This window comes from Trachurus trachurus (assembly GCF_905171665.1).
Source record: "Trachurus trachurus genome assembly, chromosome: 6".
Lineage (NCBI taxonomy): Eukaryota > Metazoa > Chordata > Actinopteri > Carangiformes > Carangidae > Trachurus > Trachurus trachurus.
In genome coordinates this window covers 32,723,095-32,748,598 of record NC_139897.1, presented here as the reverse complement: position 1 = coordinate 32,748,598, position 25,504 = coordinate 32,723,095, and the positions used below count along the sequence as shown (strand labels likewise).

The 25,504-nt window shown below is 43.0% G+C and overlaps 2 protein-coding genes across 2 annotated transcripts in view; both read left to right on the top strand.

Moving 5' to 3' along the window:
* Positions 1 to 797: 797 nt before the first annotated feature.
* On the top strand, positions 798 to 11,591 carry slc13a1 (solute carrier family 13 member 1; the record flags this gene model as incomplete). The annotated part of the gene is made up of 15 exons (XM_083974424.1): positions 798 to 911; positions 2,331 to 2,459; positions 2,682 to 2,818; positions 3,726 to 3,913; positions 4,085 to 4,124; positions 4,273 to 4,357; positions 5,500 to 5,657; positions 6,595 to 6,714; positions 7,131 to 7,229; positions 7,886 to 7,987; positions 8,069 to 8,157; positions 8,604 to 8,698; positions 9,603 to 9,764; positions 10,517 to 10,654; positions 11,448 to 11,591. 15 exons carry the CDS (start codon positions 798 to 800, stop codon positions 11,589 to 11,591), a joined length of 1,800 nt encoding a protein of 599 aa, XP_083830550.1.
* A 2,429-nt stretch (positions 11,592 to 14,020) lies between these two features.
* Positions 14,021 to 25,504, top strand: part of cadps2 (Ca++-dependent secretion activator 2) — a 271,611-nt gene continuing 260,127 nt past the window's right edge. Inside the window, exon 1 of the mRNA XM_083973873.1 lies at positions 14,021 to 14,297. Within this exon, the coding sequence (XP_083829999.1) occupies positions 14,277 to 14,297 (21 nt within the window). The 5' untranslated portion in view covers positions 14,021 to 14,276. The remainder of the gene's footprint in view (positions 14,298 to 25,504) is intronic.

Genomic DNA, 25,504 nt, shown 5'->3' with positions numbered 1-25,504 from the left:
TGGTGAAAAACTCCATAAAACCATTAATATTTTCCAATCGACATGACATGTTTTTATTTTATTCGAAAACAAATTTTTATTTTCATTTTCATTAAGTGCAACAGAACTATTCCAGAGGATACAATATTATAAGGATGGATTCTCTAAGAAAGACAGTTGGCCCAAGACGTAGGAACGGGTCATTGGAAAAGAACACAGTAAAAGTATTGATGATAATAAAATAAAATAAAATAAAATATAAAATAAATAAACAATAATAATAATAATAAAAATATAAGAGTAAAAATAAAATGACATACATAACCTACAAAAATACATAAAATCGTAATTTCAAGAATAAAGTGGCATGTTTATGAGGAAAAAGCAGTAAATTTACAGGAAAAAAGTGGTAATTGTCCCAGTAAGTGGATATGGCAGCTGTTCTAGTTCTTTCTGAGGAATAGATGTATTTTCTTGTATATTCTTTTCAAATTCAAACTTCAAACCTCCAACCTGAATTAAAGAGTGAAATAACCCACTGATGCTGCCCTTTTGAAGTGCCATAAATTAAAGGCTGTGTCACTTTACTATCTCACGTTTGTGTTGGGGCAGAGATAACCAGCGATTAGTCTGGTGTCTCTAACTCCATAATAAAACCACTGCAGACACATGAGACACATGACCTCTGACCTTCCACAGTTTGTCATCTGTTGTATCAAGTCAAACAGGAGGAATCTCAGGAGACTTTCCACACTCTCGTTGTTATTAATGTTCATTTATTTTTTTATTTTTTTATTTATGTATTGCAGAGACTCGACATGACAGAGAAGCTGCAGAGGCTGAGTGAAGGACTGAGGAACTACCACGGCATCGTCCTGGTCGTCCTCACGCCGCTGCTGCTGCTGCCTCTTCCCCTCGTTGTCGGGACCAAGGTGAGTCTACAGGCACAACAACAATATTTATAATGAAACAGTGTCTGCAAGTTTCATGAATGGAGGTGAGGAGACTGTGACAGCTGCTGTTGTGTGTGTCTGTGTGGGATGTTAAAGCTGTGAGAATAAAACATGTTTTACTATCAAACTGAGAGATGAGAGTGTCTAGAACTCTTTTAGCTCTTTATTTACTTTATGGGTTTGTCAAGCAACAGCAAACGAATTAGGTAAATCCACTCAGCACTACTCAACAAGCTCCACACAGACATGACTCAGGTTTCCATCTGAGTGAAGAGCAAGTTTCTGAAGTAAAAAAAAAAGGCAGTTAGTAACATTTAGATTTCGCAAATAGAGAACATTTTGTACCGGCCACTTAAGTTTTTATGCACAAATTAAAAAATGTAGATGAAACAGGCTCCTGGAAAACTGTTTGTTCATCATTAATTGCAACAAAAGTATATATTACCAGACAGGAAGCCCTCTGAAAAAGAAAAAATGTATAGATAAAGACTGATATGTAACTTTAACAGAGAGAAATGTGTGGTTTTCCCTGTCGATCTCCTCACAGCGACATCTGGTGGACATTGAAGGAACTGCATCTACAGACATGACTGACTTTTTCTTAGCTGTGGAGCTACTGATTGGCTAGATGTCGTGTTATGTGATGATACGTTACGATGCATTAAGTTGTTACGTTACGTTACGTTATGTTACGTTATGTTATGTTACTTTATGTTATGTTACTTTATGTTTTGTTACTTTATGCTTTGTTACGTTATGTTACGTTATGTTAAGGTACATTATGTTACGTTATGTTATATTACTTTATGTTATGTTACTTTATGTTATGTTACTTTATGCTTTGTTACATTATGTTACGTTATGTTATATTACTTTATGTTATGTTACTTTATGCTTTGTTACGTTATGTTACGTTATGTTACGTTATGTTATATTACTTTGTTATGTTACTTTATGTTATGTTACGTTATGTTATGTTATGTTATGTTATGTTATGTTATGTTATGTTATGGTACGTTACGTTACGTTATGTTATGGTACGTTATGTTATGGTACGTACGTTATGGTACGTTACGTTATGTTATGTTACGTTAAGTTATGTTATGTTAAGTTATGTTATGTTAAGTTATCTTATGTTATGTCATGTTACGTTATGTTACGTTACGTTACGTTTCGTTACGTTATATTACGTTGCTATGTTACGTTACATTATGCTATTTTGTTACGTTGTCGTGTTATGTTACGTAACATCACATTACATTATGTTATGCTGTGCTTTGTTACGTTCTGTTGCCTTACATTACATTGTTATGTTGTCGTGTTATGTTACATTCTGTTACGTTACATTAACGTTGTTCTGTCATGTTTCATTACATCAAATCACGTTATGTTATTTAGGAGGCAGAATGTGCGTTTGTGCTGCTGCTGATGGCGACCTACTGGGTGACGGAGGCCATCCCTCTCTCCATGACCGCCATGATCCCCGCTGTCCTCTTCCCCATGTTCGGCATCATGAAGTCCTCGGCCGTGAGTCAAGTTTAACCTTCATCAGGATAAAGAAGCTATAATCAATATTTTTCAATAAGACGACAGGTGCTCACAAATCTGTCTCCAGATTAATGTTAATGTTTCCTCATCCAAGCTACCTGAGTAATAGTGTAGCAGGTTCATAAAATAGTTTACTGTTAGAAAAAGATGTTACTGTGCTACAGTTGAAACTGTGGTGTCATTACACCGTCTGTCCTCCAGGTGGCGAAGGAGTACTTTAAGGACTTCCACTTCCTGTTGGTGGGCGTCATCTGCCTGGCTACCTCCGTCGAGAAGTGGGGTCTCCACCGCAGGATCGCCCTGAGGCTCGTCACCATGGTGGGGGTCAACCCTGCATGGTGAGAACCCCCCCCCCACCCCCCCCTCCACTTTAGGATTTAAAGGTCCAGTGTGTAATAATTGGCGAGGTTTATCGGCCAAATCTGAATATACTGTGCTGCAATCTAGAATCTGAACACTGGATGTCATGGTTTTCCCACCATATTACACACTGGAGTTTTAATACAGGCTACCATAGAGAGCCTAAGCGGAAGCAGGAAGTAACGGTCGCCATGGGACCTTAACTCGGAAAAAGTCTCCATGTAAGTGAACGGGAGTCAAAGTTTTATTTCGTGATCCGATTGAATTGTGCCATGAGAGAAAAATATGACCTCTACCTGTTTAAAACATCACGTTTCATGCAGAGAAATCAGCAGTTTGTTGTAAAACTATTGTAAAATAAAATCCAGAAGAATCCGTAACCAGAAAGACTACAGGTCGCGTAGGTGACGTCACACACACCAAATTGCGCCCTTTCCCGTGTCAGTTGGTGACGTATTTTTTGTGGGATGCCAGATCTGTAGTCCGTAGAGCGTCTTCACACTAAATACAATTCTTCTGTTGCTGTTTCACGATAAACTGCTGATTTTCTGGCATGAAACGTGATGTTTTAAACAGGTAGAGGTCATATTTTTTTCTCATGACACAGTTCAATCAGATCACGAAATAAAACTTTGACTCCCGTTCACTTACATGGAGACTTTTTCCGAGTTAAGGTCCCATGGCGACCGTTACTTCCTGCTTCCGCCTAGGCTCTCTATATGTAATTAAATACTGGGAATCCTTTATCAATCGCTCATTACACGTTACACATTGTAAAAGTTATTATATTTGGATTGGTTAACAAAGCAGGTGTTAAATGTTCATGACTATGTGGACGTTCCTTCCTGTTCTGAACCTCCATGTCGTCCTCGTCCTCGTCTCCAGGTTGATGTTGGGCTTCATGTCCGGCTGTGCCTTCCTCTCCATGTGGGTCCAGAACACCTCGGCTGTTATGATGGTGATGCCCATCGTGGAGGCCGTTCTCCAGCAGATCCTGAAGGCCGAGGAGGAGGAGAAGGAAGAGGAGGAGGGAGGATGTGTCGGTGAAGACAACCCCAACCTGCAGCTGGACGGTACCTGGGTTTACACAACATTTATAGACCCAGTCAGATCATTTGTGCCTCAACTGTTGTTGGTGTTTTTTTATTACCTTTAAAGCGACCTTGAAAGTCTCTTCAGATTCATAATCGTGTTTACTAATCAGGCAATTCCCTTTGTTTAACCACAGTCTGTTATTTCTGCAGAATTGGACGGCCACTTTGAAAACATGAAAGAAATTGTGAGGTATGAAACAGATGCAGACTGTTCTGCACTGTTGCCTTCACTGTCCCTCCGGGTTTTTGGGTTTTCTGTGTGTTTCTGTCTGTGATTACACAGCAACAAACAAACAAACAAACAGGACACAGTAACACTACATTTGTCTGTTTCTCAGTGACAAGAAACATCTAGAAGTTCCTGAAGAAACCTTCACCACCTGTGTTCAGGTGCAGCCGCTGTCGGGGCCTCCTGCAGCTCAGGTACAAAATAAATAAATACGACGGCGCAAATAAAAACACCCAATACTGATACTACAGACTTTACTACTGCTACTACTACTGTTGATACTGCTACGGTGGAATCAACAAACAAGATGCTCACTACGAGTCAGTTTCCTGTCACTGTGTCCCATGACTCCGCCCCCTTTAGGAGACCAGCAGACAATGACTCCGCCCCCTTTAGGAGACCAGTAGACCGTGACTCCGCCCCCTTTAGGAGACCAGCAGACCGTGACTCCGCCCCCTTTAGGAGACCAGCAGACAAGGACTCCGCCCCCTTTAGGAGGCCAGCAGACCATGACTCCGCCCCCTTTTAGAAGACCTGCAGACCGTGACTCCGCCCCCTTTAGTGGACCAGCAGACCGTGACTCCGCCCCCTTTAGGAGACCAGCAGACCATGACTCCGCCCCCTTTAGGAGACCAGCAGACCATGACTCCACCCCTTTTAGGAGACCTGCAGACCATGACTCCGCCCCCTTTAGGAGACCAGCAGACTGTGACTCCGCCCCCTTTAGGAGACCAGAAGACAATGACTCCGCCCCCTTTAGGAGACCAACAGACCATGACTCCGCCCCCTTTAGGAGACCACCAGACCATGACTCCGCCCCCTTTAGGAGGCCAGCAGCAGCAGCAGGTCTTGAGTCTATTAACTCCAATGGTAGAATTGAACATGAGCTTTCGCAAACGCTAGCGCTGGCTATTTTTCTTCTTTTACTTTTTTATTTATTTATTAACCTTCATTAGAACTTTTTCACATAGTAAGCTTACAGTTTTCAGAGCTTCAACAAACATAGGCATTTCACATACATCATACGCCAGGGGGGAAAGAGTTTACAGTAGTATATTAAATCGAAAATCGTTCACAGATATTAACAGTGTTGATCACTTACATGAAATCAATGTACTGCCTGAGCTCATTGTAAAAAAGCAACAAAAGAGGGTTTTCTTTGTGTAAACTTACATTTATGAATATGAAATTTTGCTATCGGCATGATGAGGTTGATGATAAATGTTTCACTGGGCTTTTTCAAAGAGTCACGTCCCTCCAAAACAACCTAAATTCTAGTATACTACCAGTACTACTACAACATTTGGGTTGTTTCTCCCTCTGTGTTGTCTTGCAGGCTGCAGTGTGTCAACCTGCAGCTCCCAGCAGCAGTAACCATGACGTCATGCTGTGTAAAGCCATGTGCATCGCCATAGCCTACTCCTCCAACATCGGCGGCATCACCACGCTGCCGGGAACCTCGCCCAACCTCATCTTCTCCGAGTACCTCAACCAGTGGGTGACAGAATTAACTATTGTGGTACTAGAGACTGGTTAGCTAAAGCCACATTTTAAAAGTCTCGGTCTTGGGATATTTTTCTTCAGACCAGTCAAGCCCACAGCTGCAGTGACATCTTTTTTTTTTACCACAAATCTCTGTCACTCGCTCACTTTGGTTTATGTAAATTAATTCAATAACTTTAAGATAATTCAAATAGTTGTACTAAAGTATCTGCTTGTGTAACTATGTGAACAACTTGGTGTCACCACCAGTGTGAACAGTGTGAGGAGACTTCAGCAGGTTCTGTGCTGTGTTCCTCTGTTCAATCCAAACTTTGTTCACATTAAATATGGTTTAGATTTTACATCGAATCATCTTTTCTTTTAAAGGTGTACAGAAATGGCCGTTTCTCCTGTTTGTTGCGCCGGTCGCGCCGAGTTATCACGAGCTGCAACACGAGTTTAGCTGAGTAAGGAAAACGAATTTGATTGGTCGTTATTGAGCGGGCGGGATATTCAAAGCTTGGGGCGAGACCGAGCTCTGTGTGTGTGTGCGTGTCTCAGACATTTGAATGACGGATTACGGATCCAATATCAGTGGCTGGTGAATCGTGTACAGGCTGACATATAATCCGTGCGCCTGCATTATCCAATGCGAAAAAAAAAATACACACTTTCATCCTGGATTTACTTTGGCCTACATCGTCTGATAGATGAGTTATTACACTCATTTTATGACCCAGAGTGGGCTTAAATTCTATTTTCTTTTCTGTACACCTTTAAATTGTATGATTTTTAATTTATCAAGCCACATGGTTATTATGAGGACTGGTACTGAATACAGTAATGGTCTTGGACTTGACTCACAAATAGAAAGACAATGTAATAAAAATAAAAGGGGTTGTAAAGTGAGACACAAAACAGACTCTAACACACTTGTCTCCGCATCCAGGATTTACCCAGAATGCAACTGCATTAACTTTGGGAACTGGCTCCTGCTGTGTCTGCCCATCAGCGTGGTCATGCTGCTGCTGACGTGGATGTGGCTCTACTGGCTCTTCATCGGCTCAGAGTGAGTGCTGGACCTCCGTTTTAATGGGAACTGTATATTAATAATAATATAGAGTTTTAAATAAACTATAACATATATATATATATAAATAATATAAATATAACAATATAAACTATTAAAACCCAGCAAAAAAAGAAGTAAAATAAAAAACACTGTGAATATGATATATGATATGAGTCATCCGAGGTGGAGGAGACATGAGTGTAACACTAATGTTAGTATTAGAGCTGTGATGGTGTCAGAAAGGTTAATGATGAGCTTCACCGCCACCACCGCCGCCGCACATGCTCAGTTAATCTCCTCGTTAGCTGCTCAGCGTGGCTTTTAACCAATCACAGTCAATCGTTTAGTTTCACTGGGAGCTTTTTCCCTGTCGCCCATCAATAATTAATATAATCTGTCACACACACACACAGCTTCAGGTTCCTATGGCGACGTGGAGGAGAGCGATCAGAGAGAGAGAAGGCGGCGGGAAAAGTGATAGAAGACGAGTACAAGTCACTGGGACCAATGAGGTGAGCGATCACTCATCCATTCATCCATTCATTCATTCATTCATGTCCATCTTCCTCTGAATTAATTTATTGTTCCAGACTGATATTAATCCATGGATATTGATAATAACTCACATTCATTCATTCAGTCATCCTGTCTGTCAGTATGTATTCATGCATTCATTTATATGTTCATCCATTCACCATAATTAGTTATACTGTTTGCCCCTCCATTCATGTCATGTACTCATTCATTCATGCCTTCATTATCATGCAGTTACATAGTCAGCAACCATTTCCATTCATATATTAATCCATCATATTGTGTTCATTTATTCATTCACTCATTCATTCATGCTTACATTCATTTCTGTGATATATTCATTCAGTCATATGTTCATTCATTCTTTAGTTTCCTGATCATGTCATTGTTGCAGCGAGGCAGTTACACTCACCCATTCAATCATTACGTCATCCATCTATTTATTCACTCATTCATAATTAGTTCATATGTTCATTCATTCATTTAAAGTAATATGTTTATTCATTCAGTTATTGTATCTCTACATTAATTGAATCAATACATTCATTCATGTATTCACTCATTTCTGGCAGTCAGACAGTCATGTTTAAACATTCATTCATTCACTCACTCACTCATTCATTCATCCCTCCAGTGCTCAGGAGATCTTCACTGCGGTGGTTTTCCTGGTCATGGTCTTGTTGTGGTTGACCAGAGCTCCAGGGTTCATGCCGGGCTGGGCGTCTCTCTTCCCTCAGTCAGTCACATTCACTCACTCATTCATTCATTCATCCATTCATTCATTCATCTCACTGTAGTTTTGTCTGGTCTCCAACAGTCAGTCCTTCATCACTGACGCCTCCGTCGCTCTGCTGCTCGGCCTCCTCTTCTTCATCGTCCCGGCTCACGGCCCGTCCAGGAAATACGGTAACAACATGAAAGTTAGTTTTCATCTAGATCCAGATTCACACGTTCATGTTGTGAGAGGATGATTTCCTTTTCTCTTCCCCTCTTCTCTCCTCTCATCTTCCTCTCCTCTCCTCTCTCCTCCCCTCCCCTCCCCTCCTCTCCTCCCCTCTCCTCTCCTCTTCTCTCCTCTCCTCTCCTCTCCTCTTCTCCCCCCTCCTCTTCTCCCCCCTCCTCTTCTCCCCTCTCCTCTCCTTCCCTCCTCTCCTCTCATCTCCTTCCCTCCCCTCCTCTCCCCTCCCCTCCTCTCCTCTCCTCTCCTCTCCTCTCCTCTCCTCTCCTCTCCTCTCCTCTCCTCTCCTCTCCCCTCCTCCCCTCCCCTCCTCTTCAATCCCCTCCTCTCCCCTCCTCTCCTCTCCTCTCCTCTCCTCTCCTCTCCCCTCCTCTCCTCCTCTCCTCTCCTCCAGAGTCCATGATCTCCTGGACAGAGTTTCAGGCCTCGATGCCGTGGACGGTGGCTCTGTTGGTCGGAGGAGGCTTCGCCCTCGCTGAAGGGACACAGGTGCTAACTTAGCTTAGCACAAAGGCTAACACCTTATGTCTGTTTAGATTTAGATTTATTTTGCACAGTTTACATAAAAGACACAAGTAAAAGGAACAATTTGATAATTTACAGTGCTGGAAGAGGTGAAAACTCAAGGAGCTTATTAGATGCCTCCACCTAGTTAACAATGAAATATTGTCATACATGTTTAACCTTCTTGTCTTCAGGGGAAATTTGACCAAATGTCAAATGTTTTTATATCAGAAGTACAGTTTTATTTCAGGCCTCATGTTTCCTCACTACACTGATCAGTGGTTCAATCATATCTGCAGCATCTGTGGTGACATTTGTCCCACAGCGGAAATAATATCCTCTCTCGAAACCGAGGTATATTTTATATAAATAAACTTTATTACAGTAACCATGAAAAGAAAATTGTGTAAAAGTGAACTGAAAACATTTATTAAGTATTGATTTTATACTTAATGTGTTACGAAGCAGTCACACAGATCAGGTCAGTTATTGATCTGGAGGGACAAAAGTATTTTTTTCTCAGCACTTCCTCATGTTTTACAGTTTATTTTTGCCTTTAATAAACTTCATAAAAACCAGGACGACATAAATGAAAGGGAAACAGAACAAAGCACGTTTGATATTGACAGGAAGTCTTTTCATGTCCTCTGATCTGTGGTCAGAATAAACTCTTATAATAATCTATAATGATTATCAATCACTCTCATTATCAATGACTCGTTATTGATCATAATCAGAGGATCTTTAATGTCGGTTTTCAGTCTCACAGCAGAGAGACGCAGGAATCAAAGATGAAGTTGACGTCAGATCAAAGAAAATCCAGAGATCAAAACCTGTTTCATCACTTATTATGAAGTGTGTGTGTGTTTCTGTGTGTGTGTGTGTCTAGGAGTCGGGCCTGTCCCTGTGGGTGGCCGAGCTGCTCACACCTCTGGGCGATCTGCCCGTCTTGGCCACGGTCGCCGTCGCCTGCATCATCGTCACCACGGTAACAGAGGTGGCCAGCAACGCCGCCACGATCACCGTCTTCCTCCCCATCCTCTCTCCTCTGGTGGGTCACACACACACACACATATACAAACTTAAACACACACTGTAGACACACTTACATACAGATGTTTTAGATGTTAAAGGGATAGTTCACCCAAAATTCAAATTTCACTCATTATCTATCTTGTTATCCGTGGCTTCTCTGAGTTACAGGGGGTCTCGGCGTAGCAGTGCATGTCCATATGACGGTTGCAAATGGATACCAACTGTCTTCGTAACAAAAAGACACACCAAAAAACATCCAAATACCTCCATACTGCTCGTATGTAATGTCCGTCTTGTATTGAAGCCCCGACATGAGAAATTGTTCGTCATATTTGGACGAACTGGGAAGAGGACAGACCCTGGTTCGTCCAAATTTTACAAACCAGGAAGAGGAGCTTCCGCTACAAAACAAGCTTGAAATATAGACTTATTTAATTTTTTTCGGGACAATTTTGCATTTCGGGGCTTCAATACAAGACGGACATTACAGACGAGCAGTATGGAGGTATTTGGATGTTTTTTGGTGTGTCTTTTTGTTACGAAGACAGTTGGTATCCATTTGCAACCGTCATATGGACATGCACTGCTACGCCGAGACCCCCTGTAACTCAGAGAAGCCACGGAGGACTCTGAAACTTCTCCCAGCCCTTAGTCCACATGAGGGGGAGGAGATAATGAGTGAAATTTCAATTTTGGGTGAACTATCCCTTTAATGTCGTCAATAAAACCAAACCAGATGTTTTATGGTGTGTGTGTGTGTGTGTCCAGGCCGAGGCCGTCCACGTCAACCCGCTGTACATCCTCATCCCCGCCACCCTGTGCACGTCCTTCTCCTTCCTTCTGCCGGTGTCCAACCCGCCCAACGCCGTCGTCTTCGCCTACGGACACATCAGCATCATGGACATGGTGAGAAACACTCAGGGTTCAGATGTTTAAAGGAGACATGTTCTGCTCCTTTAAGCAAATTAAAATAGTTCCCAGGTGTCTTTAAGGGATAGTTTGGCAAATTGGCCCATTGCCATAATCCCTATAGTCATAGCAGTAGGTTCGTTACCTTTAATTGTCGGTGCAAGCTGTTTTTAGAACAGCGGAGCAGAGCCGTGAGCTGCTCAGAGCTACGCTACGGAGGCTCATGGGATTTCTTGGTTTCCCTCATCAAACTCATCAAATACACAATCCAACAACTCCACAACGCTCTGGTGGACAAGTTGTGAGCTGCACATTCACCACGCTATGAGATAATAACACAACGTTACCAGACAGAGTTGTTTTAGAGGGAAATACAGAGACTGCTTGATGAAAAACTGTCCCTGAAGGCAACGTGCATCAGCTGTTTTGCATGAATTTCCCTCTAAAACAACTCTGTCTGGTAACGTTGTGTTATTATCTCATAGCGTGGTGAATGTGCAGGTCACAACTTGTCCACCAGAGCGTTGTGGAGTTGTTGGATTGTGTATTTGATGAGTTTGATGATGAGGGACAGGGGATCTGTACCGTTCACCTCCACTGTGTTCACTGAGCAGCTCACGTCTCTGCCCCGCCGATCTCAAAACAACATGCACCGATAATTAAAGGTGATGAACCTACTGCTACGACTATAGGGATTATGGTGAGAGGAGGATCTGACTAAATGTTGAACTGTGCCTTTAAATCAATAATAACTTTAAATCCTTGTGTGATGATGATGATGATGCTGCAGGTGAAGGCGGGGCTTGGCGTCAACGTGATCGGCGTCCTCACCGTCCTATTGGCCGTGGCCACGTGGGGAGTTCCTCTTTTCTCTCTGGACACGTATCCTGACTGGGCCCCGGTGCTCCCGGGTTTTAACTCCACAGCACCCTGATCTGGAAACTCTTGTATTTATATATAAGTATATACTGTATATTTATTATAGAACATGATTATTAACATCTTTTCTGATAAAATGCTAACTTGAGTTAAGATCTTATCGTTTGAAACGGTCACAACCCGTTTGCTTTTGTTGTTTTTCTTTGGATTTATTCAGAGACTTTGTTCCTTGTCGTTGTGTCTTGTCTTCTTCACTTTGTAAATAAAGTTTGAATAGAAATGAATGCATGAACCTTTCTATACAGTCTATGGCATGAACACAACACACACTGGTTGACTGATGGTGGTAAAACGCACCAGAGAAACACTGACCTCTAGTGGCCACACACACACACACACACACACACACACACACACACACACACACACACACACACACACACACACACACACACACACACACCTGCAGGACAAAATATATTTATATGAACTCTCTAAACATCTTTTTATTTTCTATATGAATGAATGAATTTGTCTTTTTCTTTAATTTTCTTTTAAATAATATATTTTGATTAAACTGCTTTTATATTTTGTTAGATAATAAAGTTGTTGTTGTTTTTTTAGTTTTTTTTTAACCTGATCTTTAAATTCTGTGTTTTAATGTAATTGCTGCCCTCTCGTCACGTATTCAGCTTTGCAATCAATTCCTGCCAAAATTTTGATGTACAATGTTTAAAGGGACAATGAGGAGTTTCTATTTGGTCATAAAAAAAGTCTCATGTTAATGTGGATGAATCTACGCTACCCACACTTGTTAATGGCTCCATTTTCGATAAATATATCGTTATTTTGTTATTTAAATTAAAGCAGAAGTAAGCGATCCGGTGGTTTTGTCTAACTTCCTGTCAGCCGATGGAGTTAGCAGTCCCCGCCCTCGTCCCTACGTCACCACATTCACGCGCATCCCTTGGCTGCACAGTGGAGGCTGACACGGGAGTGTTTTTTCCCGTCACGTCCCGATCACGTGATTCAAAATAAATTGACTCCCGCGGGAATCCCGATAAAATGTCAGCCTCTACTGCACACACAGAGAGGACCGCCCCTTTATGCCGTTCTCTCTCCTCATTGGATAAAGGTTGTAGGATACAAGGAAAGTTTTCTCCTCGGCTTACAGCAGAGCAGAGTGACTGACAGACCCGTGTTTCAGACCAAACACTCTATAGAAGTGATTGCTGTCGGAAGATACAACTATTTAAAGGGACAACGAGGAGTTTCTATTTTGTTATAAAAAAAAAGTCTCATATTAATGTGGATGAATCTACGTTACCACTTGTTAATGGGCCCATTTCCGATAAATCTATGGTTTTGTCTCTATGGTTATTTTGTTATTATTAGTGGTGGTGGGAATGCTGGTCGAGCCGACCAGCGTTTCTTTACTTTCGGTTTCGTGGGGAGTCATGAGAATAACGCCGCCGAATCTCCGTTTATGGTGGGAACTACGACGGTATCTGATCGTCTTCCAACCTCTGACTTTAATTCTTGATGAATGAAAACATGAGTCTGTCTTGCGCCGGTCAAAGAATTTCACGGTGCGCGGAGGCTCATAAATGTAGTGAGAAAACACTTTGCTTTTCCAAAACTCCTCGTTGTCCCTTTAAGACTTATATTAACACAAACATTCCTCTTACTTCTTATCTGCTTTAACCGGAAAAATCAATCAATGTTTATTAGATGAACTGTGAAGAAGCTTCGCAGTTAGTGTTTCGTGCTCTGAAACACAGACGGAGTGAGAGCTCGTCTCCTCCCCCTATCTCTCTCTCTCTGGTTGGTCACACACAGCAGCAGCCACAGGTTGCTCACCTGTGCAGCCGGCAGGCGGCGGGAGCGCGCAGCAGCAAGCGTCGGGAGCGCGCTGCCATTCCGACACAGACAGACAGCGCTGCTCTGCTTCTGCTTCTTCTCCCCGGAGAGAGAGAGAGAGAGACGGAGCGGAGGAGTCATGATATCAGACCTCCACCTCCACTCACTCACTCACTCCGCTAAAACTGCTCCTCTAACCCCGCCCGCCTCTCCAACACACCTCCGTCCGTACCACCGCAGCAGCAGCAGCGTCGGTTGGTTTTTGAAAGTGCAGCCGTTGGTTTTTGAAACAAGTGCAGCCGTTGGTTTTTGAAACAAGTGCAGCCGTTGGTTTTTGAAACAAGTGCAGCCGTTGGATTTTGAAAGTGCAGCCGTTAACGCCACGTCGCCTAAAACAAACAAAACTCCAACTGTTTGTGTTTCTCCTCCTCTCTCCGCTGTTGGATCAAACACACCACCACCAAACATGCTGGACCCGTCCTCCAGCGAGGACAGCGGCGGGGAATCGGACCCAGAAGTTGAAGTTGTCCTGGAGGCTCCGAGGAAACAACCGGACAACAACCGGGTGAGCGGCGGCAGCGGCAGCGGCAGCAGCGGCAGCAGCAGCGGGCGCTCGGGCGGCGGACAGCGGCAGCGGCAGCGACAGTCCACCGCCGCCGCCGCCGCTGCTGGTGCTCCTAGAGGCGGAGGGAAAGGTGCCAAAGACAGCGGTGGTGGTGCTGGTGGAAGTGCTACAGGTGCTACAGGTGAAGAGGAGGAGGAGAGGAGGGAGCGGGAGCGGCTCCAGAAGGAGGAAGAGGAGAGGAAGATTAAACTACAGATTTACGTGTTCGTGCTGCGGTGCATCGCCTACCCGTTCAACGCCAAGCAGCCCACCGACATGGCGCGGCGGCAGCAGAAGGTGAGTCCGAGTCCGAGCACCGCGCTGCACACACCTGTTGTCCGCTCCGGAGGAACCAACATGCACTAGTGTAGCCCACCGAAATGTGTTTCATATGCACAAAATATCAGACAAACTTTAAACTTGACCACTTATTAGAAGCAGAAGAAACTATTGGTTAATTCGGCTTTTATTAATTAACCCACCTGTTGTCCTTTTGGGTCAAGGAAGGAAGAAAGGAAGGACGAAGGGGAAGATGTGAGGAGAGAAGGAAGGGGAAAAAGGAAGGGAAGATAGAAGGAGGTGAGGGAGGGAACAGATTTGGTCAAAAGTGAGGAAGAAGTAAGGACGAAGGAAGGGGAAAAGGATTGTGGAAGAAGGAAGGGGAAAAAGGAAGGAATGATAGAAGGAGGGAGGGAACAGATTGGGTCAAAAAGTAAGGATGAAGAGAAGAAAGGAAGGGGGAAAGGATTGTGGAAAGAAGGGAGGGAAAGAAGGAAGGGGAAAGTTAAGGATAGAAAGATGGAGGGAGAGAACAGATGGTCAATTGGATCAAAAGAGAAAGTAAGTATGAAGGGAAGGAAGGAAGGGGAAAAGGATTGTGGAAAGAAGGAAGGGAGAAAGGAAGGAAGGAAAGTAGGAAGGATGGAGGAAGGGAACAGATTGGGTCAATTTGACCCAGAAGGACGACGGGAGGGTTAAATCCAACATTGTTCACTCATTATAACAAAACAAACTGTATTTCACTGTTGCATCCACGTTGTTGAGCCCCGGCAGCAGACTGGGTGGTTATCCATGTGCACAATCATGATATTTCTTTCAATGCAGAGTTTGTTTTTAACGCAATGCAGATTTCATGACACACCTGTGTTGTGTGTTGTTGTCTCTTCTGGTTGTTGGTGCTGTTGTGTTTTTGTGTGTTTCTGCAGAGGTGAAGCTTAAATGGTGCTGAATCCAAAGGGATTCTGGTTCCTGCAGGCTGAGCGCTTTGTTAGTTAGTTTGTTGTTGTGTGCTTCCTGCATTTTTTCTTTTCTTTTCTTTGTTTAATTCACCTGTAAAACAACCAGTGCTGAGAATGACACATTTAAAACCAGTGGATCCATTCATGCAGCTTTGAACCAACCAGAAACTGGCTTCAAATATCAATACCATTAGAAATTCAAGCTCAATATAATTTGCTTATTGGTATATTTAAGAACAATGCAGATTTTGACACACAGTCCTGTTGTCTCTTCTAGTTGTTGGTGCTGCTGCTGTGTTTGTGTGTTTCTGCAGAGGTGAAGCTTAAATGGTGCTGAATCCAGAGGGAGTCTGGTGGTTCCTGCAGACTGAGCACTTTGTTTGTTGTTGTTTTAGAAATTGTGCTTTCTGCATTTTCTATTTTATTTTATTTTAGTTCAGTTCACCTGTAAAACAACCAGTGTTGAGACTAACACATTTAAAACCAGTGGATCCATTCATGCAGCTTTGAACCCATCAGAAACTGGCCTCAAATATCAATACCATTAGAAATTCAAACTCAATATAATGAGCTTATTGGTTTATTTATATCAATATAACACATTCAAACTGACTCTTGCCTCCAAGATACAAATACTGGTTGAGAATCACTGCATTGCACATGAATGTTGGAATAAGGATGTGGCTGGCACTGCTTTTAGTTTGGTCTTATTATTATTATATGTGTGTGTGAGACAGAGTGTGTGTGTGTGTGTGTGTGTGTGATGAACTGAAGTGTCGTCCTTGGCTGCGACACATTCAACATCCATTCAGCTGATTTGGTGAATAGGCTGCTGCCTGCGTTTCTGTGCACATGAATGCATCAGAGCTGAGCTGGAGCTGGAGGGCAGCCTGGACCCAGCAGCTCCACACACACACACACACACACACACACACACACACACACACACACACACACACACACACACACACACACACACACACACACACACACACACACCCCATCAGCACCATCACTTCCCCCTCCTCACCACCTCCCATGTTCTCCGTCCTGCTGTGAAGCTGCTTAATGAGTCGCTGCCTCCTCGTGCTGTTTAATTTCAATATGCGGAGAGGAGGCGTCGTCGTTCAGCACGCGTGTGTGTCTGAATATGTGTGTGTGTGTGTGTGTGTGTGTGTTTGAGTGATGAACCTGCTCTTGACAGAAGGCGGACGTGGGAGTTTTATTTGTAAGTTCAGAATATTAAATCAGTGTCACGTTAATGAGATTCAAAGTTTTAGGAGGAAGCAGAGACGTCGTCCTGCTGCCGGTTCACAAACACCAGAGTGTGAATGTTTTAAACTGTCTGGAGGATGGAGGGTAGCAAAACTCTGGGAATGTGGAAACTTTCCTTTGGAATTAACGGAAATATAAGGGAATAAACGGGAACAAATCCAAAATTTACCTAACAGAGAACTTAAATATAGTTGGGGAAAATATATTGTATCATAATCTTGGCTAAAACAACCAGATTTAATGCAAGTACACTTGAATATCTCTGCTATTTCTCAATCACATGCACACAGCACACTGCTTACTTTTTTTATTTGGGGGGGGTAATATTTTACTCAACATTCATGTTTTTGTTGTTCAGTAAAATAATTAATTGTTCATACAAGAATTAAAACTTGATAAAGTTCTACTTACAAATAAATCTGTGGAAATGTCATGTTTTTTAATTGTATTATTTTGCATGGATGTCACAATGCTTCTGACAAAACAAAATATTTACGTTTGGATATGATAAAAAAATTTTAATTACCCCCAATTTACAGTTAATTCCCATAAATGACCAATAATTCCCATAATTCCCATGGGAAGTTTCCAATTTGGAATATTTCCCAAATTCCCCAGCTTAACTTCCCATGGAAAGTTTCTGGAAATTTACCAGATATTTACTGGGAATTTTCCGCCCCTTTGCAACCTTAGGAGGATGTAACCAGCCCTCTGCTGCTGTAGCAGGGTGCAGGTGTTTGCCGGTTCGATTCCCGTGGCTCCGGCCCTGCACACGGCTCCGGGTCACTGCAGACGGTGCTGAGGAATCGATGAAACACACACACTCTTACTGTGACTCTGGAGGTCCAGGTCCAAGACTGAAGTTTGCAGGTTTTCCCATGGACCGGTCAATCTTCATGGACAGACAGATGGATCCTGGAGACTCTGCTCTCAGTCTGTGGTTCTGACCTCTGCAAACACAAACATGTTTTTATTCACATCACATTGATCAGTGGACACACACACATTTCCTCTTCTGTGACGTCACACACACTTGAGGTTTTTATCTGGTCTCTTACTGTGAGTCTGGAGGTTCATGTTTGGACCGGTCACTCTCCAGAGACTTTGATCTGTCCTCCTGTTCCTCCACATTAACACTCATCTTCAGGACTTCAGTCAGTCTGAGAGGGAAACCAGTAACACACACACACACACACACACACACACACACACACACACACACACACACACACACACACACACACACACACACACACACACACACACAGACCCAGGAAGGATCTGTATTAATCTGCAGCAGAATAAGTGCTGCTGCTGCTGCTGCTGCTGCTGCTGCTAAAACCCCCGGAGGGAAAACTGATCAAGTGTGAATGTTAATGTGAAACAGACCTGAGACCAGTCGCTGGTTCACCGAGTCGGTCTAGTAGCTCTGGTATGGAACAGACGTGACCGGACCACATGGTGTTTCTTCTTTTTCTGCTGCATTTATGTATGAGAGTCAATGAGTATTAGTCACTGTTTACGCCTGGTTCTGGTTCTGGTTCTTTATTGGACATCCAGCTCAATAAGATGGAAAACACAAAGCTTTATTAATCCTTTTATTAATTCCTTGTGCCAGGTTTCTCCAAATTACAGAAACACAAAATAAAAGACAAACCAGACTCTGCCATAAATACAGTTTATTTAGAAAACTCCTCCAAACCAAAGGTGAACTCATGACCCTCTAAGTGTAATTTCAATTTAGGCCATATATCATAACTGCATTTCTGACGTTCATAACAAACCAAACTGTTTCAAAACCGGTCAGAAACTGAGCAAGTTGTGGTTATTTTAGAGGTTTAAGTCACTGAGGGAGCGAGTGGACCGAGCCAAGATGGCGGCTGTGTCATTGAGCAGCAGCGTTGTCTTCATATCTATGGTAGCAGCATCATGTAGCTGAGATAGTTCAGATTTAAACAGGACTCATTCACCACCAAGGACAAACTAAACAAACTGAGTTTTCTACAGTCACAGTCGGTCTCAATGGGAGTCGTTCACCAACAAATGGAGTTTTTCTTGTTTGGTTTATCGACTTTTTCCTGCTTGTTATTAAATCAGCCTCTAAAAATCCACTATGGGTCCACATCCAGTCAGCTAAGTCTATAGCTGTGTTTCCTCCCAGGGGATCTGTATCTAGATGAACTAGTTAAACTGAAACCACAACAAACTGTTGGTTTCTGTCGTTGTTAAACTGCCTCATCTCCAAATTCTTCCTAAAAGTCTGGTGATGTTAATTACATAGTGGTTGTTGAGGTGTCCATGTTTCAGCAGGTCGAACAGGAATCAGGAGATCGGTGGTTTGATCCCTGACCGGCGCTGTCTGGATGTGACTGGTGCTGTAAAGATCTCTGTAGAAACACTTCAACCTTTTTCAGATCTTAGTTCTGACTGAAAAACGTTGGAGCGTCAAAGTGACGTGAGGTCTTTGTTAAAACATGAAGCTCCGTCCTCAGACCTGAAGACTTGACTCTCCACCGTCACCTTCATCCATTATGAATGGTTGAGCTTCATGTCTGAGGGAGAATCTTACCTTTAATAGAGGTTTTATAGAAGCTCTGATGGTTTGACTCGACCCTGTTGTCATGGAGAGTTGTTCTGTCTTTGTCTTATCGTATTTATTAACCCCTGATGGAGAGCAGTGGTTGTGGAGAAGGCTGCTCTTGTTAAACATTGTGTTTACCGTCAGCGCTCTGTGACCCTGAACGCAGCACAACAGATCAGTCTCTTTGTTGTGTCCTTAGAGACACTTCTGTTGTGTTGTTGTCAGTTTTTGTAGCTCATGCGTTATGTCAAGTTGATGAAGTTGTTTTCTGAATTTCGTGTCTTTGCATGAGTTTTGTTGAGTTGCAGACTTAAGTTGACCTCTCTGGGCCACCGTAGATCACCGTCCTAGTCCTTGTCCTAGTAAACGTTGCTGTGGAAAGATGTTTGAACCAATCTGTCAGACTTGACTTTGTAGCGTTCAAAGCTCAATATAGTTAATATTTGCTGCTCTAAACAAGGTTGACTGTCAATATAATGTACATTTACCCCAATGAGATCAGAGAAGTCAGTTTGGTGCAGTAACAGTATCGTAGGATCAGAAACTTTGTTTGCTGCTTTACAACCTGCAGCTCAAGAACTGAGTATCGATTTGTTAAAGCGCTGTATTGATACTTATCAACAGTTTACCTGGTGACAGAGCTTTTGTCTGTTGTATCTGAGGCTTTGACTTGATTGATCTGATGTGTGTTCTTTATTCTATCAGAGTCTTTATTGAAAAAAATCACAGTATATGTCCTTGTTTACTGTATCCTAGTAGATATTCTCATTCATCCAGGTCGTCGGTATCTCTGAGCAACAGATTGAATAGAAGGTAACTGGACTTGTATTTGTCCAGGAAGATGTTTCACCTCTTCTCCAAGGGGCTTCATCAGGTCGTAACGCATCGATCCGACTAGTCCTCGTCAAACTAGTGGAGACTAGTCAGACCGATGTGTTGCTAACTTTGTTCAGTTTGTTGCCCAGAGATCCTGGTATATTGCACCGTATCATTTCGTCACCCCCCTTCAGGATTACGTATTGTATCGCCAGATTCTTACACAACACTGAGATTACCTCGTTTTTATTGGTGCAAGTCTACAATTTTTTTTGATCATCACTAAAGTCTTGTATTTCAACAGATTCAAAAATAGAAAAAGATTATATTAGCAGTCAGCTGCCCTTCTGTCTCAACATCGTCCTCAGCCGTTGAGAAACCCTTATCAATTGACCACTGGTAGGGTTGAAGCTTTGGTGATGCGTTCAGGGTCGTAGACATCCATTCTTTGTTGTCATAGATAGATAGATAGATAGATAGATAGATAGATAGATAGATAGATAGATAGATAGATAGATAGATAGATGAACAAACAGAAGACAGACTGATAGTAACTCCTGAGAGGAACTTGAACCCGTCAGTTTCCAGCTGGTGTCTCTGTAGTGGAGGTAATGGTGCGAGCCCATGATGCTTAGCGTCGGCCCATGATGCTTAGCGCCGGCCCACGCTGCACTCGCTGCCCTCGGCGTGTTGGCTGTGGTTCTCCGTGGCGTTCCGACCTCGGGGTCTCACCTCCCAGGAATAAACACATTAACGGAGCCGTTGGATGTTTTTATGTGTTTGCTGAAAAACATGGAAACAACAGATCAATGGTTTGTATTAATTATAATCCTGTTGTTTTCTTTACTGCTGAGGAAAAACAACCAGGACATCGATTTGTCTTCAGAGTCTGATTAATGTCTGATCAGGAACTTTGGGGTAAACACGGACCTGAAGTCTCCACCAGCTTCTGAATGGACCTGCAGTCTCCCAGCTGTTTTCTCTGAGGTCAGGACTGAACTTTAAAACTCAATTTAAACTTGTTTGGACGAAGTTTCCTCATTTCCAGACTCTAGCAGCTGATTGAACCTCCGTAATCAACCCTGAGGTGATTAGGGAAAGTGGTTAAAGAGCTAAAACAGTGACTGACAGCTCCTGGACTGTGGATGTTGGGGTTACGTCGGTGCTGGAGGCAAAATCTAACTGTGTGGTGATGACTTTCTTTGATATTCAGGGGAATCTTATTGTTTGAATGAGGTTTGACAGGAACGTCAGACTGGAAACATCTCGTCTGACTTTGTCCAGGTGACACAACCTGTCAATCATCAGTTCAGCTAACTTTATTTGTCTCTAAGGTAGAGTTGGTTTGCAGTTTGGGAGTACTAGATGGCTTCAGTTCAGACACCACTCGGGATAAAACATGATAATAAGACAAGAGATAAAAGGATAAAAGTTTCTCCAGTGCTAAATGTGCATTAAAAACCAATAAATACCAATTAAAACTGCTGAACTACACAACCGACCGGCTGAAACTCACTGTGCTAATGATGCAGCTTGTCTTTTAAAATAGATTTAGATATCCACTGTTGTAGTTATTGTTTTTGCATAGAGACTTCTAGACCAATGAAATAATCAAATTGACTCAATAAAATAAGTTCTTCATGGATTTAGGAAGTTTAGGAAGTTTGTGCCCCTTTTTTTTGTTAAAAGTTCAGTTTTAAGTGGTGTGGTATTTATAGAATGGAGGACGTGTGATCTTGTTTCCTAAACTCAACCATCATATCTGTGTTTTTTTAAGTGTTATATGGCTCAAACTCACATCAACAGAATCATCAATGTCTCAGTCAGTTGGGTGATTGATCATTTAACGTTGAAGTAGCCAATCAGATGGAGCCTGTCTGGCAGAGATAAGATGATGTGATAAAGCTCAAAATCTTCAATCTTGAAAATGGTACTAGTGATAACATAACTGCCCTCAGATCTCTTCTCCGGTCACGACGTCTCGTCTCCTCGGCTGCAGCTTCATGTTTCCATCCCGTCATGTTTTTAAAGTTGAGACGTGAACAGGTTCAGTGACAGGATCAGACTGAGTGTGACAGTGACGGCTCGGGGGGGGGGGGTGTTGACGAGAATGTGAAGCAGAGAAACCAGCTGTGCAACATCCTCCTCCTTCCTTGTTTACATAGTTTGATTGGCCCGAGTACGAGCCGGTTACTTCCTGTCGGCTCCTTCTATCTTGTCTCTTGTATCTTGTCTTGTCTTTTTTTTTTTGTCTTCCTGAGCTCTGTCTCAGGTTTTAACGCTCAGCTCAGCTCGTCTCCAGATGTATGAGATCAGAAACATAACAATAAAAGCCGTAGAAGAACAGAATATTCTGTTTTGTGTCTGTGTCGACGGCTTTTCTCACTCGTGTTTTTTGTGAAATCTGAAAAAGGCGACTGAGCGGCGTCGATGAAATCTTCCAGGAGCCGATTAAACATGAGGTGAATGAGGGAGGAAGCGCGCCAGGTTTCACCCAAGGCCGAGCAGATGAAAATAAAGGATGTTTATTTCCCAAAGAGCTCAGTGTGGCTTGTTTCTTAATTCTCATGAATAATTTACTCTCAGGTTGTGAAGAGGAAAACGTCGATATGATTTCATTTCTTCTTAAAGGGATAGTTCAACATTTTGGCAAATTGGCCCATTGCCATAATCCCTATAGTCATAGCAGTAGGTTCGTTACCTTTAATTGTCGGTGCAAGCTGTTTTTAGAACGGCGGAGCAGAGCCGTGAGCTGTTCAGAGCTACGCTACAGAGGCTCATGGGATTTCTTGGTTTTTCCTCATCAAACTCATCAAATACACAATCCAACAACTCCACAACGCTCTGGTGGACAAGTTGTGACCTGCACATTCACCACGCTATGAGATAATAACACAACGTTACCAGACAGAGTTGTTTTAGAGGGAAATTCATGATAAACTGCTGATGCGCGTTGCATTCAGGGACAGTTTTTCAGCAAACAGTCTCTGTATTTACCTCGAAAACGGCTCCGTTTCGTAACGTTTATTATCTCATAGCGTGGTGAATGTGCAGGTCACAACTTGTCCACCAGAGCGTTGTGGAGTTGTTGGATTGTGTATTTGATGAGTTTGATGAGGGAAACCAAGAAATCCCATGAGCCTCCGTAGCGTATCTCTGAGCAGCTCACGGCTCTGCTCCGCCGTTCTAAAAATAGATTGCACCGACAATTAAAGGTAACGAACCTACTGCTATGACTATAGCGATTATGGCAATGGGCCAATTTGCCAAAATGTTGAACTATCCCTTTAATAATTCCCCTCTAAGAGGCAACGACGAAATCCATCCAACTCTGAGTGTCGGCAGCTTCCTGCCCCTCGTGTGGAGGCGGCAGTGTTTCTGCAGTGTGAAGGCTTTTTTTTTCAGTCCTGCAGCAGGTTTTTGGCTGATGTGCGGCACAGCTGGACGGCAGCCCTGAAGCTTCAAAGGGTTTAACATCAACACCACCTCTACCTTGACTCAGAGACTTCACAGCTCAGTCTGAGTCTGTCGGACGATTGTTTTTACCGCTGCAGCAGCCGTCGACCTGGCCGACCTGCAGCGCCTCTGAAGACCTGAACCTCCTCAGAGCTGCAGCCTCCAGGCTCGTCTCATTCATGTTTACACTGTGAAATCTACAAAGTGAAAGTTTCCAGTGATGGAAATGTGAATTTATTGTTTTTTTTATTTTTTTTATTCGTCAGATAGCTATTCTATTTGCTCCCACCTGTTGGCGTCTCGTGGCTGAGGAAGCCTCCAGTCTTCCCCGCCGATTCTGTTTCTGTCCTGTTTCCAAGCGGCTGACAAAGCGAGCAGGGAAACCACAGCTGATGGAGACCCACGCATCCCTCCCTGCACACACTGCTAATACCCTGGCAGCTGTTTATTACACAAACAAGATAAACAGCATCTCCTACTGCTGCTGTACCATCGAGGCCACTTGTGCTGATTTTATTTTATTTTTCTCGGCGGGTTGTGGGCGCGATTTTTTGGCCACAGAGCTGCTGGAGGCGACTTCCGTCCTCCTTTGTCATCTCTCCTTCCCCTGTCAGATTCCCAGAGACGGAGCTCTTCTCTCAGGGTTACGTAACCTCTCCTCCTCCTCCGTCCTCCATCCTCCTCCTCTTCTTCCTCTTCTTCTGCCTCTCAGAGATGTGAAAGGATGTCTCAGCTGGACTCTCACAGCTCAGGGAGCTCAGTAAAGAGCATTAGACAGCCAGTCGGCCGGGCCCCGGGGCCAAAGGAAGGCCCTCGAGTCAGTTCACACTCTGCTGTGCAGTCAGCACCACAGTACAGTAACATACAATAATGTACTGTACACTGAGTTCAAGTGTCGCTGCATTCAGATAGAAACCTGAGAAAATGACATCGAGGTGCTGGAGATCGAAAAACCAGCAAAGAAAAAGTGTAAACAGTGGAAAAGGATAATGCAAAAGATGATAATAACGACCGATAATCAATAATAATAATCATGTTGTGTTGATATTGATAAAAGTTAGGGTAAAACTCAGTGTTTGCTGTGTCAAAGCAGAAAAATGCTGCAGGAATTTTCCATCCAGGTGAAATAAGAATCATGAATGATATGAAAGAAAAAACAAGCAAATGTGTGAAAATCACAGTGAAATGAATGAATTAATCAACAGTTGTGATAATCAATTAATCATCAAAGTCATTGATCCACAGACTGAGCCTGCTGCCAGCTAGCTAAAACACTGCTATTTGACAGTTTTAACACACCCTTGTTAAGCTAATGTTTACTAACTAGCTTCTTAGCTTGCTAAGATTTGCTGATTAGCAGGCTGTGCTGAGCCGAGGCTAGCTGGTTAGCATGCTAACTTGAATAGAAAAAGAGACGAGGTAACAAATGAAAGACGAAAGTTTGAGGCTGAGCTCACAGTGTTTCTTCTCATCTAACTGGTAATTTTTCCAGCTGCTAATGCTAAAGTTAGCCATGTAGCAACAGCAAAGCTTACACATAGCTCCTTTAATGATGCTACAGCTTAACTGAAATGTTTCTTGTTCAGCACGTTCAGCTACAGTTAAATACAACGCCCGGCACAGAGTTGATTCGACTGTATCAGTGTGTGTGTGTGTTATCACACTCGGTGTGTGTGTTTCCATGGTGAGAAGAGAAAGTGCAGAGTTCAGGACCAGGAAACGTCTGGCAGGAAGGGAACGGAGTAGGAGTTGTTTTGTTTTTTACGTTTTTAAACCTCCAGCCTGTTTCCTTTGAGGAGGAGACAGTCTTGACGGAGTTCATTTAGATCGTCAGAGCTTTTAAATTGTTTCACTTTCTCTTAACTTTGTTAACGAGGGGACGTGTTAAACCACGGCTGCTGTGACAGATCAGGATGAAATAGAACAAACTCTTTAGGTTTTTTTGTTTTGTTTTTAATCCACAGAAACTCAGAGTTGATTGTAGCAGCTGCACAGAAACTCATTAAACCTATTAATTCTCTGAGTTTTTACTGTTGTGACAACAGTGAAGTCTCTTCAGTTTGTTTTCTGCTGCAGCTTTTTAAAACAAACAGTTCAAACACCTTCGTGCTGCTGATGTTGATTTATCTGGGTGAACA